At 38.0% G+C, this 14875-nt stretch overlaps 1 protein-coding gene across 4 annotated transcripts in view; it reads left to right on the forward strand.

Annotated features, from left to right (window-relative positions):
* The window catches only part of HEATR5B (HEAT repeat containing 5B), a 62565-nt gene that overhangs the window by 29125 nt on the left and 18565 nt on the right, over window positions 1-14875 (forward strand). For all 4 annotated transcript variants that reach the window (XR_012586124.1, XM_074579893.1, XM_074579890.1 and 1 more), the window contains 8 exons: window positions 1216-1360; window positions 2191-2430; window positions 4286-4537; window positions 6558-6739; window positions 7789-7857; window positions 9997-10176; window positions 13302-13539; window positions 14195-14455. Coding sequence is in view for 3 of the 4 variants with exons in the window: in XM_074579893.1 (XP_074435994.1) it covers window positions 1216-1360; window positions 2191-2430; window positions 4286-4537; window positions 6558-6739; window positions 7789-7857; window positions 9997-10176; window positions 13302-13539; window positions 14195-14455 (1567 nt within the window). In the remaining variant the exon portion in view is untranslated. The remainder of the gene's footprint in view (window positions 1-1215; window positions 1361-2190; window positions 2431-4285; window positions 4538-6557; window positions 6740-7788; window positions 7858-9996; window positions 10177-13301; window positions 13540-14194; window positions 14456-14875) is intronic.

Raw genomic sequence — 14875 nt, forward strand, 5'->3', positions numbered from 1 at the left:
GTTCAGTAGTCCAATACGGAGAAATCTGAAAAGCTTCTCCCTAATGTCTGTTGGATGTTTTCCAAAGTTCTTGGTGTCATTCTTTGTGGAACTGGTGGTTCTGTGTTACCTGAAGGAATACAATCCTGCTAATGTCTGCATTGGGTCTTTTTCATAGTCTGACATCCAGACTTTCCCTAGGGCATCCTCCCATTGTTACATGCTTCCCCCACCGCCCCCCCCCCCCATCCCTCCAGTGGTTTCATAACCACTAGTGGTTTGTTTTGTAACTTAAAATGTGCAATATTCTTTCCATTAATTAAATCCCTCAAATGTTCTGTGTTTTAGTTCCATTAAAACAGCCTCAGAGTAATATTTAGAGGTTCTTAAAATCTGCTTGTTTTTTTAGGATTAAAATGTTGTATATTCATATATGGAATAAAGATCTACTGTTAAAATGCTTTATAAACTATACAACCTTTTCATTTAGGAAAGCAATTTCCATCCACATAATAACCTAATACTGAGAAAGCAAATGTGCATTTGGTTTATTAAAAACAAATTCCCCGGGGTAAATAAAGAATCAGAGTTTCTTAAAGAGCACTCTTCATCTCTTCCACTGTGGAAAAACATAGAGTTTTTTGTGTAGCTACTTCCTCTCAGGAAAACAGGGACCATGCACCATTCTTCTATAAGAAAAATATTTGCTTGTGCTTGAGGTGGTTCAAAAGGAATTAGAAGCCAGTGTTGGTTAGCAAAAAATCTGAAGCTTTCTTATTGAGAGGCACTGACTAAAACTTATGCTATAAATTCTGGTACAAGTTTGAAATCAAAGTTTTTATGATAGCTGTGGTGCACCTGATGATGGCTTTTTGTTTAAAAGGATGTGATTTACAGGTATAGCAGAATAGGAGGTTGAGTAGTACTGAAGAGTGTAACAGATTGGAAAGTCTAATTAGTCTAAATCACACTGGCGCAGTAGTTCAATATTTAAGCTCTTATCTCTTTAACCAGATAACAGCTGTCAGCTCTGTATATGTCAGATTTATTTTCATATTTTTACATTATAAAAAGCGCTTACATCTTAACTTTCAAGGTCTTGTAAAGAGCTTGGTACCCAGCAGCTCCCACATGAGTATATAATTGAAAAGTAGAATGCTGTTAGTTCTTAGCAGCACTGATTTATTGATGTGGGGGTGCAGCAGTTCACTCACCTGTAATGGTTCTGATTTTTAGGTTCATTTGTGCAGCTCCCACTTGCTGCTTCGCCGGGCTGCAGTTGCATGTTTACGACAGCTTGCTCAGAGGGAAGCAGCAGAAGTATGTGAATATGCCATGAGCTTAGCAAAAAATGCTGGAGACAAAGAAAACAATGGCATCAGTAAGTATTTCTTTCATGTAGCTTTTTTATGATGTGTGTGTATGTGTGGTTTGCCTTCAGAGAGGGGGGAAAAAAAACAAAACCAAGAACCTCCCCCAACAACAGAACAAAAAATTAAACCTGTCCCTTCCAGCTCTGATAACTTCTGGCCACATCCCTGCTTACCCCTTGAATTAATAAGTTCAAATTTAAACTTCTCTGTCCCATTAAGACTGGCAATCAAATAGGGAATGCAGTACATACACAGTGGAAACATTTTACAGTTTTTCTGGTATTTTAAGTCTTGCTCTTCTGAAAATTTACTTAATCATATGCTGTTTGATTGAGATACCTGGTGGTGTTATATTCCATTAGCAGCATGTCTGCAAAGCCTGTGGACTTTGCTGGCAGTTTCAATTCTTACATGTATTATTTTATTCTGAAAATGGGAGGCTCAACAGTGTTGATCAGCAGTCTTCATACAAACATAGAATTGTGAGCTTATTTGTATTAAATCACATCAGTGAAGTCTGTCTCTGGAAAGACTCTAGAGAGTCCAATACTATTAGGTTTTTTTTACAAATTTGTAGTGTATGTATCTTGGAGAGACAGATTTTTTTTTTTTTAAAGTAATACCGGGAGGTGTTATTTGCCTTGCAGAAAGTAAATTAAACGAATTGCTCTATTAAAATCTTTCTAGTGTTAATTCAGAAGAAATTCAGTAACATCTTGGTGTATCATTGCCTGAACTATACACACAGAAATACTTGATGTCCAATTCTAGTCTGTTATTCCAAATTTTAAAACTGAGTTACTGATTTCAGAAAAGATTTCTCATTATCGCTTTGCAGATATGAATCCTTTTGCACCAGGAGCTAGTTCTCGGCGAGATGCTCATTCCCGGCATCAAGGGGTTAATATAACAGAGACAGGACTCGAAGGTGTCCTTTTTGGAATGTTGGATCGGGAGACTGATCGGAAGTTGTGCTCAGATATCCACGATACTCTGGGACATATGCTTTCATCGCTAGCAGTAGAAAACCTTTCTCACTGGCTAATGCTTTGTAAGGATGTCCTTGCAGCTTCCAGTGGTAAGTGTTCTTAGTGTTCACATAAATGACAGTATGTTCTTAATATTAGCATCTTCTGGCAATATTAGTTTGGAGCTTGTCTGTTATCCTAGTTAAGATATAGCTTATATTGTATATAGAACTTTGATTATAGTGCATTAAAACTTGCTTTAAAAAAGTGCCATCAATGTTATGTTTTAAAATACCATTTTTAAGATTAAATAGTTAGCTGCCTTAAAGTAGGATTTCCAGTGGAGAAGCAGTGTGATTATTACTCTGACATTTCAGTGTCTTAGTGAAAGCAGACATATTCTTTTTAGCCTTTATACATCAGGACCATGCAGAAAGAAGAGTGCTGTACACACTCTGAGCTTTCTTTTATGAGGTTTCGTTAGTTACTGATGTGATGGTGGGTTACCATGGTGATGAAACTTTTGCTGCCTGTTCAGCTTTGCAGACTTGTTTGCAAAGGTCTTGTCCTCTGACACCTTATTCCTGTTTTGCAGCTTGTAGGATGGTTGTGACGCAGATTCTGCTCATTTCCTTTGTATTTATTCTTGTTTATTGGCATGCTGTGAGTTCATCCTGAACTCTAAGTGTTCTAAATGTTGCCAGCTTTACGTTTACTGATGAGTAATGCTACCAATGATTTCCTTATGCAACGTAGCTACCACATATCTGCCCAGTGAGAAAAACCTTGTTTCCTGAGTTTGAAGTTGGCATGTCATTTTCTTATTTCATGTGGGATGGGTTTTAAAGTTTTTAATGTGGTTGTCCAGTCTCTTATTTATTTATTAGTAGGTGAAATAATCTCCAAGAGAACCGTATTCAAATAAATTTTTCTCTGTACTTTCATAAGCCAGCAACTTAATTTTGAAGTGCTTTGATCCAACTAACTGGCATGTGAACAAAATCTGGTTTGCCTTTTACGCAGAGATTTACAAATTAGACACCTAAGGTCCTGGAAGCCTTCTCAACACACTCTTGTGTGTTGGCTTCATCCATGTTAGATTTGCCATAGCCCCTTTCTCTCTTTATTGAATGTCTTGGCTCTTCAGATGCTTAAATTTAGACTTTCTAAGAAGCATACCTTAGTTGGGGTGGGTTACCCTCACAATAATCTCTTCTCATTCTCCTGTAATTATTGCTAGAATAATTTTTTGTCAGTATCTTGGCATTTTGCTAATTTAGACCTTGCCAATGAGATTTTATGTTCTTGTTTCTGAATAGCAGAACTATATATGCACGTTTGGTGAGTTGGTTTTTGTCCCTGTTTGGATTTGTTTTTTTTAATGTCATCCCTGAAGTATTTTTATTTCCTTGAAATGAAATCTCACAGCACACTTAGAAAACAGGGCACACACTTGGAGAAAAGAATTTTTTTGAATGCTAAGCAGATTTGTGGGTGCCATAAACTACCTACTTGGCTGCATACCTGTCCCATGGCATGGAACTTTTTAGTTTTGTTTCAGTTTAATGTGTACTATAGCTTTTACTTGAAACAGGAGCTGTGTAGTTCAAAGCCAAACTGATTCTTTGATTCTGAGCCTGGTAATTGCCTTACCCTGCTTATTGTCAATTTAATAGGTTAATTTCCAAAAGTGAGACGTTCAGATATGGGATTCAGCTATAGTTGTTACCTGTAGAGAATTAATGTTACAGGAATTTATTTCATATCATTTAAGCCAAATAGAGAGTAATATAGCCCAGATTAGAGGTGAAAAACACTTGTTCAACTCCTATGCCTTTCTATGTTTTTCAAATATTGTTGTTTCAACAGAAGAATTAGTCTGTTTTGAATCTGAGTGTTAAGGAAAGTCTTTAATATGTCCTTAGCTGTCTTCTGTGGATTGTTAACAGTGGGATTCTGTTGTAGACATGAGCACTGCTGCTCCCTTGGGAGGAGGCAAGGATGAGGAATCGGAGAAGAAGGATGAGATGGATGATGACACAATGTTTACCACCTTGGGTGAAGAGGACAAATCCAAGCCTTCTGTAGCACCTCGTTGGGCAACTCGTGTGTTTGCAGCAGACTGTCTGTGCCGAGTTATCATGCTGTGTGAGAACGCGAACAAGGCGCACTTTGATCTGGCACTGGCTCGTTCGGCCAGACTTAAAAACCCAAAAAGTAATTACAGAATGTGCATGTTTGGTTTTCGTTTTAATTTTTTAAATTTTTGACACCTCTTTACAGCCCAAGATTACACAACCTGGAAAAAAATATAAGCAGTTGTATTTTCTTTCAAATGATTAAAAGCAAAGGAAACGGACAGCAAAAGGCAATAAAACTGTAGTTGTATAACCATTCTAGTTACTGTACCACGAACACAATGAGATTTGTTGGAGGATATAAATTCTGACAGACTGATCTGCTTGGAAAAAAAAAAACCCCTTAAATTTGCAAACCTTTTCTCCAGTCTGAAATAAAAGCAGTAAACTTCTAGCTAAGGGTGAGCTGAGAACAGTTTCTCTGAGTTTAACATAATGACAGCAATGACTGAAGACTTCAGAGATTATTTTAACATCTCCAGACTGAGGATGCTAGGAAAGAAAAAAAGATAAGGCCAGGTAGTTATTGCTGTGTGTGGCATTGCTTGTGGAGTGAGGGTTGTGGGAGGGAGTTATAGTAAAACACAGAGCCGGTTCATTCTTTTGGTATCCATGAGAGTGATTAATGTTAGTTTTAGAGCTCATGTTTTGACGATACTTTTATGAGTTAGAGGATCAGAATTGAGAGGTCAGAGATGACAGTTGTTTTGTGAATAAATGTTTCTCTAATGGATAGTGAGAGGTTTCTGTCCTTGAGTTGTCCATGTGTATTGGTTCTGGTGCATAGTGATTGTTTGCTTTCACCTATGTAGGGTTCATGAGGACTGTGTATGTAGAATAAATACCACGAGCACCCTAGAATGCATGGGATTAACAGATTTTAGTGTCTATGTTGTTGAAGGTGTCCGTTATGATACGGAGATTTTTTAAGTCTTTGCTTGTGTTGCTTTGCAGTCTGGTTTCCGCACTGTGCATTGGTTTTGTGGGAATTGTGTTTCTGATGGGATTTGAGGCTGAAGTCACTGTTTCAAGACACATAAGGAAGAGTTTTGGGAAAGTTTATTTTGAGAAAGCATTGTATTATAGAGAAAATCATGAAATAACTGCTGCTTATGGGATCCTGCAGAGGATTGCATATAATAATCCTGAGAATTTACATCTCTGAATTTGTTTAAAGTGAACTTGATGTGTTTGGTGTCATTGTAAAAAGGAAAACTCAGCAAACTTCTACCTCCCCAGCTTCACCTTCCAAAATATATAAATTTTACTGATGTCTGTGATGGTCTGAAAAAGTAAGTGCAGACTTTACCATTTGGTAATCTTTAAGTGATTTCCAGTCTTTTTTTACTGGCATGCCTCTGAAAAGTTTCAGCTACAAAATAAACTTTTCTACCTTGAGGCTTGAAAATATGTAGAGCTTTCATAATTTATGGCTTTTGTTTTTAAATAATTTATTTTCATATTAGTTGTACAACATCTCATAATTTAAAATTGAGAGTAAGGAAAGAAAATTAATAAATAGAAAAGAATAATCCTTTTAGAAATGTTACTGAGTTATATATTGTTCCTTTCTGCATGTTGTCTGCTGCTTACTTAGTCTTGGAAGTGGCTTTTGGGAGCAGAACTGGAGGCATACTTGGTTTTTAGATGTTTAGGTGTTGATGAGGTTTTTCTTTATCAGCAGGGGTCACTATAAGCATAGGACTCGAACACGGATTGCCTTGAAGATTTTCTGTAGGTTGAGGGGGATCACTAAAATTAGCTTTACTAAATGTTCTCATTTCTTCTAGGATACTCAGCCACATTTACATACTCTATTCAATGCAATTTCTATATATCATCTATTTCATTTTGTTTTAAATTTGTGCTTAATTTTTAAGGTTGTTTTAGGAATAAAAGTCCTTGTATCACTTAAAGTGGGATGGGAAACCCAAACAAACATAGGTTACGTTCTATCCTGCCTTCTTCCATACCCTCAATGTGGACCTTTGAAAAAGAATAGGTAAAATTTGTACATGTCAATGAGGAAAATGTTATGAATACCTGTCATGTTAGCTATCTTTTAAGTTACTAAATAGTTCTTTCCTTTTTGTTTTAAGATGACTTCTTAGTACTGCATCTCTCTGACCTTATTCGAATGGCGTTCATGGCTGCGACTGATCACAGCAACCAGTTACGAATGGCGGGTCTTCAAGCTCTTGAAGACATTATCAAGAAATTTGCATCAGTTCCTGAGCCAGAGTTTCCAGGCCATGTGATACTGGAGCAGTATCAGGCTAATGTGAGACATCCTTTATAAGTTCAGGACGTTGTCTAACTATGCCAACATGCCAGTGTTAGCTTTGAGAACATTTTGTAACTTCAGAAGACCTGTGAAGAGATTTCTGTGTGTGAAAATGTAGTGAGGACACTCTTATTTACCTCTTCAAAATTTATTTTTGTATGTTTTCCTACTTACTGTAAATTAGTAGCTGATGAAAGTAAAAATTCAGTAGCTATTGATTCTTGAAAGCCAAATATTACAAGTTACACTTAATTTTTGGCAAGAGTGACATTTTATTTGTAGAATTAGGAATTGGAAAATAACACTGATTCAGTTCCAGATTGAATCTAAAAAATCTGTTTTCTTGGGAATTAATGAATATATTTCTGTTTAAATTAAAACTACAAAAGTACAGGAATGGGAGGTGGGCAGTTGAAGATTTATTTTGGGGTATTATTGCTTTATTTTGTTGCATAGCTTAACTCTTTCACCTCCTTTGTCTTCACTGTGTCTTCAAGATCTTTGCAAATACTTTTTAAAGGCAAGCTTTCAACCTTTTCACTTCCTGCCTTTTTCTTCTTCCTTCTGTAGTGCTGACTTGGTTCCCCGCTGCCTTGTAACAACTGCCTAAAAGGCTTTTTTCTCAGTATTTGGGAATACTTTGGGAACTTGATGCAAATACAACCATAAACATTTGATTTCACATCATTATTCCTCTGGACATCAGAAAGTAGTATCCTCTAATCTAATCTAATATTTCCATGATTAAGAGGATACTCATTACAGAAGAAAGCTAATACCACATATTTGACAGACGTTGAAGTTTACAAAGGCAATGGGCAAGCAGGAAAAAATGGGTTTAGGACATTTTTTTGTTGTTTAAAGAATACTACTGCAAATGTCTGCTACACAGCAAGGATAAGTTTGGGGTGTAACTATAATGCCAAAATTGTCAGTCTTTTCTTGGTTGTTTTGTATATGTGCTGGAGCCTTAAACAAGGTGAGATGAAGAATGTTGTGTCACTACTGTTTTAATTGGATTTTTAAATTTTTTTTCCTGTCAACAGGTTGGAGCTGCTCTGAGGCCAGCTTTTTCCCAAGATACACCGTCTGATATAACTGCAAAGGCCTGCCAGGTACAGAGAAAAATGTTCAGATAGTATAAGCCAAACTGATTTTTCTTCTCTTTGGAACCAGGATACAGAAGAGAAGTAGGAGCAGATGGCTGGAAAAATTTTGTAAACCTAAGCCATGATGGTTTCCCAACATCTTTTGAGTCTCCTAGTAATATATTTTGTTCCTCACAAGTGCAGAAGACCTTTTAGGGAGCTACATTAGAAAATATTTAGTCTTTCTGAAACTAATCATGTCTTCATGGCAATTCTGCACTTGTTGCTAAAAGGAAAAAAAAAAGGGGGGGGAAAAAACCCCACCCTTGTTTAATGAGAGCAATTGTAATGTATTTATTGACATGCCTTTCAGTCTGATCAAATATTTGGATTACTAATAATTTCCTTTTAAACACTAAACTTCCGTTCGGGTTAGTACTGTGTTTTAGGTTTTAGGAGATCTGAGTGTTCTCACTGCAGTCATAGTAACAACCTGTGAGTGAATATTCAGTGAAAGATTTTTATTTTTTTTTTATGCGTGTGTGTTTTTTCTTGTGTGTGATCTTCTGCTACTGTAGTTTAAATCAGCTGTCGGCAACATAGCTGTAGTGGTATCTGGTATGTGGCTTACACAACTAAATTACTACTGTAGTTTAAAGCAACAGTTTTATTAGCTATGCAAACATCAATTTTAATACGATAACTTGGTGAGTTTTGTTTAGTATATCTTGGTCCAGCAGGACTGTGATTTTAGGTTGTTGCTTTCTGCTCTTAATTTCCAGCAAAATTTTAAAGACAGATCAAATACGGCATAATTTGTAATCTATACATAAGAAAGAATATTATCCTCAACTTACAGAAAGCTTCTGTGCATTTAAAGCAAGAGGAAGAGGCCGTTTGTGTGAAAACATGTAACTTTCCTTATAACATGTCAAAATCTTCCCTGTTCAACCAGTTTCAAAGTGGATGTGTGCACTTCAGCATCAAATGGCTGGAGATTAGGTTTGGATATTTAACTCGCTCGCTACAAGTTGCCTGGACAGAAATGAGCTGTGCTGAATGAGTTTGATGTTGTTACGGTTCTGTGTCATTACTGAAACAGCTGTTGACTTGCCCAGCAGCAGGAATGAAACTCGTCTTAGTCCTACTGTGAATTAATTATGGGTTTGTGACAGATTTTCAGCAGCCTTGTCCTGTGTGCTTTCAGGATACTCTTTGTGTTTACTTTGCTTTAAATATGTCCATCGTTCCAGATCATGAAAGGCCCTTCCCCAAAGGCTTTCATGGAACTGGTTCTCTAAAAGGAAAATAAATAAATTGGAGATAGGACAAAAATGCTATGAAAAAAGAGTTTCTAAAACCTGAGCCACTTGAGTTCTATGGGGTTGTTTTTGCTTCTTTTCCTCATCCTTGTCGAATCACCACCAGAATCAACGCAGCTCCTCTGAAAGAATTTGTCCCTTTTTGTAGAAAAGCAGGTGCACGAAAATTCTCTGGATGCCTGCATTATGTCTGGGCGTGGATGTATTTCAGAGGATTAATGCCAATGTATGGGTCCATTTAATTCAAAAGAAAAGAAAAGTGGGGAAACACCCAACTGTCCATGCGCCATGTTTGGCATCGATTGTTCTAGAATGTGGTACTGTTGGTTCCAGATCAGAGACCAGTTGTTTAAAGACTTTTATCTCACTCATTTCTAGGTGTTTTCTTGATGTTAATGATCTTGATAGCTTATTAGTATGGAGCCTTAATACGTACTTTGAGAGGTGTGGGTTTTTGAAGATGTACTTTTGTTGATTGCTGTCCACTATATTCTTCATGGTGAATGCAATGACCCTTTACTTGAATCATTTAACCAGACACTGGGGAACAGAGTAAAAAATAATTATGGAAGATTAAAAGACTATTTTAAGCATTTTCCACATATCTACTAAGTTCCATTGTAGTATGCTTTGCAAATATAGCTTTTGTAACCACCCACCTAAGCAACTCTGTTATCATGGGTGGGGAGAAAAAAAGGAAAACCTCAGGTGTTCTGATATTAAGCAGGAAGAGAGCTGCTAAGTTTTTTGTGGTGGTTGGTTTTGTTTTCTTACAGATTCTTTTTCATTTATAAGGTTGTTCATTTTTTCCTAGCTTAGAATGATTCAAAACTTTGTTGTTTAGGTATGTAGCGCTTGGATAGGAAGTGGGGTTGTAAGTGACCTGAATGATCTCCGCCGAGTTCACAACCTGCTTGTCTCTTCTCTGGATAAAGTGCAAGCAGGAAAGGGATCTTCTAGCCAGCTTTACCGAGAGAGTGCAACTACTATGGAAAAACTTGCAGTTCTGAAAGCATGGGCTGAGGTAAGCATTGACCATTAAATCTTTACAAGTTTGAAAAGATTTTGCAGTGTAACAGCAGCCTCACACCTCACTGGCTGTTCAGTGAGCCTTGCACCTGGCCTCCTCCTTACCTGTTGCAGTTCCACTTCTGGGATGTTTTCATCTCTATATCTTTCTCTTTTCCTTCTTCTGCTGTTCTTTGATCCATGTTTACAGTGATGCTCGATTGTTCTTTGTTTTACTGCACTTTTCTGTATTAAAGTATGTACTCATACCCTATCATATTTTGATTTTCCTCCCATGTTATTGGTCTTAAACTTAAAAAAACTAAACAAACAAACCGCGAACCAAAAAAAACAATGTTAAAATATATTATAGGAAAATATTGCAGTTGATTAACTAGGAGCTTGTCATAGAATCATAGAGTCGTTTGTGTTGAAAAAGACCTTTAAGATCATCAAGTCCAACTGTTAACCTGGGACTGCCAAATCCACTACTAAACCACGTCCCTCAGCACCACATCTACATGTCTTTTAAATACCTCCAGGGATGGCGACTCAACCACTTCCCTGGGCAGCCTGTTCCAGTGCTTGACAACCCTTTCATTGAAGAAATTTTTCCTAATATCCAATCTAAACCTCCCCGGTGCAATTTGAGGCCATATCCTCTTGTTCTATCGCCTGTTAACTTGGGAGAAGAGACCAGCCCCAAACTCACTACAACCTTTCAGGTAGTTATTTGTAGAGAGCTAGAGGGTCTCCCCTGAACCTCCTCCAGACTAAAGAACCCCAGTTCCCTCAGCTGTTTCTCATAAGACTTGTTCTTCAGACCCCTCACCAGCTTTGTTGCTCTTCTTTGGACATGCTCCAGCACCTCACTGTCTGTCTTGTAGTGAGGGGCCCAAAACTGGACGTAATCTTTGAGGTGTGGCCTCATTAGTGCTAAGTACAGGGGGGCGATCACTTCCCTAGTCCTGCTGGCCACACTATTCCTGATACAAGCCAGGATGCTGTTGGACGACTTTGCCAACTGGGCACACTGCTGGCTCATATTCAGCTGGTTGCTGACCAACATTCCCAGGTCCTTTTCCACCAGGTAGGTTTCCAACCACCCTTCCCCAAGCCTGTAGTGTTGCATGGGGTGGTTGTGACCTAAGTGCAGGACCCGGCACTTGGCCTTGTTGAACCTTATACCGTTGGCCTTGGCCCATCGATCCAGCCTGTCCAGATCCCTCTGTAGAGCCTTCCTACCCTCAGGCAGCTCAACACTCCTGCCCAACTTTTTGTTGTCTGCAGACTTACTGAGGGTGCACTCGATCCCCTCGTCCAGATCATTGACAAAGATATTAAGGAAAACTGACCCCAATACTGAGCCCTGGGGAACACTACTTGTGACTGGCCACCAACTGGATTTAACTCCATTCACCATGACTCTTTGGGCCCAGCCATCCAGCCAGTTTTTGACATAGCGACGAGTGTGCCCATCCAAGCCATGAGCAGCCAGTTTCTCCAGGAAATGGCGTCAAAGGCTTTACTAAAGTCTAGGTAGAAAACATCCACGGCCTTTCCCTTGTCCATTAAGTGTGTCACCTTGTCATAGAAGGAGATCAGGTTAGTCAAGCAGGATCTGCCTTTCATAAACCCATGCTGACTGGGCCTGATCACCTGGTTGTCCTGTATGTGCCACGTGATGGAACTCAAGATGATCTGCTCCATAAACTTCCCCAGCACCGAGGTCAGACTGACAGGCCTGCATTTCCCTGGATCATCCTTCTGGGCCCTTCTTGTAGATGGGTGTCACATTTGCTAACTTCCAGTCAACTGGGAACTTCCCCATTTGCCAGGACTGCTGGTAAATGAGGGAAAGTGGCTTGGAGAGCACTTCAGCCAGCTCCCTCAGTACCCTCAGATGGATCCCATCTGGCCCCATAGACCTGTGTGTGTCTAAGTGGTTTAGCAGGTCCCTCACCATTTCCCTTTGGATTATGAGGGCTTCAGTCTGCTCCCTGTCCCCGTCTTCCAGCTCAGGGGGGTGGGTAGCCAGAGAACAACTGGTCTATTAAAAACTGAAGCAAAGAAGGCGTTAAGTACCTCAGCCTTTTCCTCATCCTTTGTCACTATGTTTTCCCCCACATCCCATAGACGATGGAGATTCTCCTTAGCACTCATTTTATTGCTAATATATTTATAGAAACATTTTTTTAACTTATTGGCAAAATGTTCATAATAAATTACAGACTTAATGTAGATATTGTTGGGGAATAGCTGGAATACCAGAAATCTTCGACTATTTACAAAAGCCAGAGTTAGTACTACTTATATTGCCTTGCTTCCTGGAACATTACTTGCATGCTATAGAGCTCTACGTATAATTACTGTAATTGCACAAATAGTATTTTGGTTTCTTTTAGTGTAGTATTTAAGGTTTTGGGTTTTTTCATTAAATTTTCTTGGAAGTTACTTTTAAAATGACAAAGAAAAGTATTAACATTTCAGCTGTGTAATGTTAATCACCCCATACTGTAATTTTCTTTGATATGGCACATCTGTTGTGTGAAGACACTTATTTCTATTCTATTTCTTTTCTAAAGACGTTTATTTTTTCTGGTATTTCTGCTTATTCCCATATTTATCTAAGTTTTTCAAAATCCTTTTATCTTCTCATAGCATCTATCAAAACCAAACATATATATGTTCTTGTTTTCACGTAACGCGTTTAAAGCCATTTGCATGTGTTTATGATACTGTATCTGCTTCCAGAAAATGACAATTGCTCTAATTTATCTAGTAGCTCTTAATGTAGGTCAAAGAAATCTTTGCAATAAGGATACATTGATTTAATAAAATCTGTTATTTAAATCACTATGTCTGTGTGGAGCAGGAGTAATTGAGACTTTTTAAGGAAAAAAAGCGTGTAGCCAGATTGTTTTAGGAAAGCGCCATTTATGCCCCTAAGTATTATAGAGTGGTAGAAATAAAAGAAAAAATATTTAAATAAAATTTAATTATATTGCAAATCTCTCTTTCACAGTAATTTTCCAGTGGGTCATCTCTGCATGGAATCTGTTACTTTCACATGGAAAGTCTGCTGCTTTTTTTCTTGTAAGGATCTCACAGCATGTGCTTTCATATCTATCTTCCTTCTAGGTGTACGTCGTTGCCATGAAAATTAAGAAAGAAGCAGAGACCAAACCAAAGCGTGTTTTAAAGAGCACAGAGGAGGATGAGGATGATTTTGGTGCTGTAGATGAGTTGCCACCAGACAGTTTGATAACACTTGTACAACCTGAGCTGCCTGCACTTAGCCGCCTCTGGTTAGCTGCACTGAAAGATTACGCTCTTTTAACTTTACCAGCTGAATTTGCTACCCAGCTTCCACCAGATGGTAAGCACTGGAATTTCTTTTTGTGTTGCTGTGAAAAAGAGAAAGAAACCCTTAGTTGAGACTTTAAAATTGTTCTGTAAATTATTTGGCAGGTGTTTTTTTTTTTACGCAAGTGATAGATTTCTGGCTGTGTGTAATTGGAATGTATGTTTGAAGTTTGAGTGTGCTTTTTTCCTTCAACCTGCAGTGAAGATATTCTTTATTTGAATCACAGAGTTGATTAATACCATGTCTTTGTAGAATTTAGAATACTTCTACACCTCTAATACTTTGGTATCAAATGCAAAAAGATGTTTACTATAAGAAAAACATAGCCCTTGAGATTAGAGCGGATCCCATGTCATAGTATTTTACTGAGTGAAGAATGAGTGTTCTATATATAAAAAATTCTGCAGGACCTCATGACTTTGCCTGCCTTTCTTGCCCACTGCTTACTGTTCCATTGTGGCCATTACACTTTCTTACGAGAAGTACTAATGTTGCTCATTCACAAGGAGAATTGGGATGCACTGTCACTAACAAGGATTACAACTGAATATGTACATGATCAAATACACTCAGAGTAAATAATCTAATAAATTTAGAGTACTATGTGCTTTTTGTCTATTATTTGCAGATAATTTCAGAATTTATCTTTGCTTTGCTAATTTAACAGGGGGAGCGTTTTACACTCCAGAAACAATTGATACAGCTAGACTGCATTACCGAAATTCCTGGGCTCCCATACTGCATGCAGTGGCACTTTGGCTAAACAGTACAGGATTTAACGCTTCAGAGTCAACAGAAGAGACTGCTGCAGCAATGCCCAACTCACAGAAACGTGCTACATCCATTATGTTAAACCAGACACCTGGAACTCCACCTAGCACTAAATCTTTGCCAGAAATAAACAAAGATCGAATGCACTTAATTTTGGGTAAGAGTTACGTGTTTAGAGTTCAGTACCAGCACGTTATGGTATGAAATGGTGTGGGAATAAGACGTCTTGGGAAGTTTAAAATGGATCACATGTCTAGACACTAATATTTCAAAATACCTCTGTCTCCTCCTCTCTGTATCTCTCTGCCTCCTGTGTTCTTTATAGTTTTGGCAGAATATTTGTCAGTGTGATTATTGTGATTTTTATAGACAAGTTGGATATTTAGTTTATTTATGTAATTGAATAAAATGAGTAGGAACTCTTATACACTGTAATTCAGATGATATAAAATGTTATGATTCAAAGACAAAAGCTGTAAGGTTATTAAAATACACACCCTCATAAAAAAACAGTTCAGTAGAGACTGATTTTTGAGAAGTCACGTGGAGTGGCTTTTGCATCAGTCTTTCATGTGTG

This window comes from Larus michahellis, chromosome 3 (assembly GCF_964199755.1).
Source record: "Larus michahellis chromosome 3, bLarMic1.1, whole genome shotgun sequence".
NCBI classification, from domain to species: domain Eukaryota; kingdom Metazoa; phylum Chordata; class Aves; order Charadriiformes; family Laridae; genus Larus; species Larus michahellis.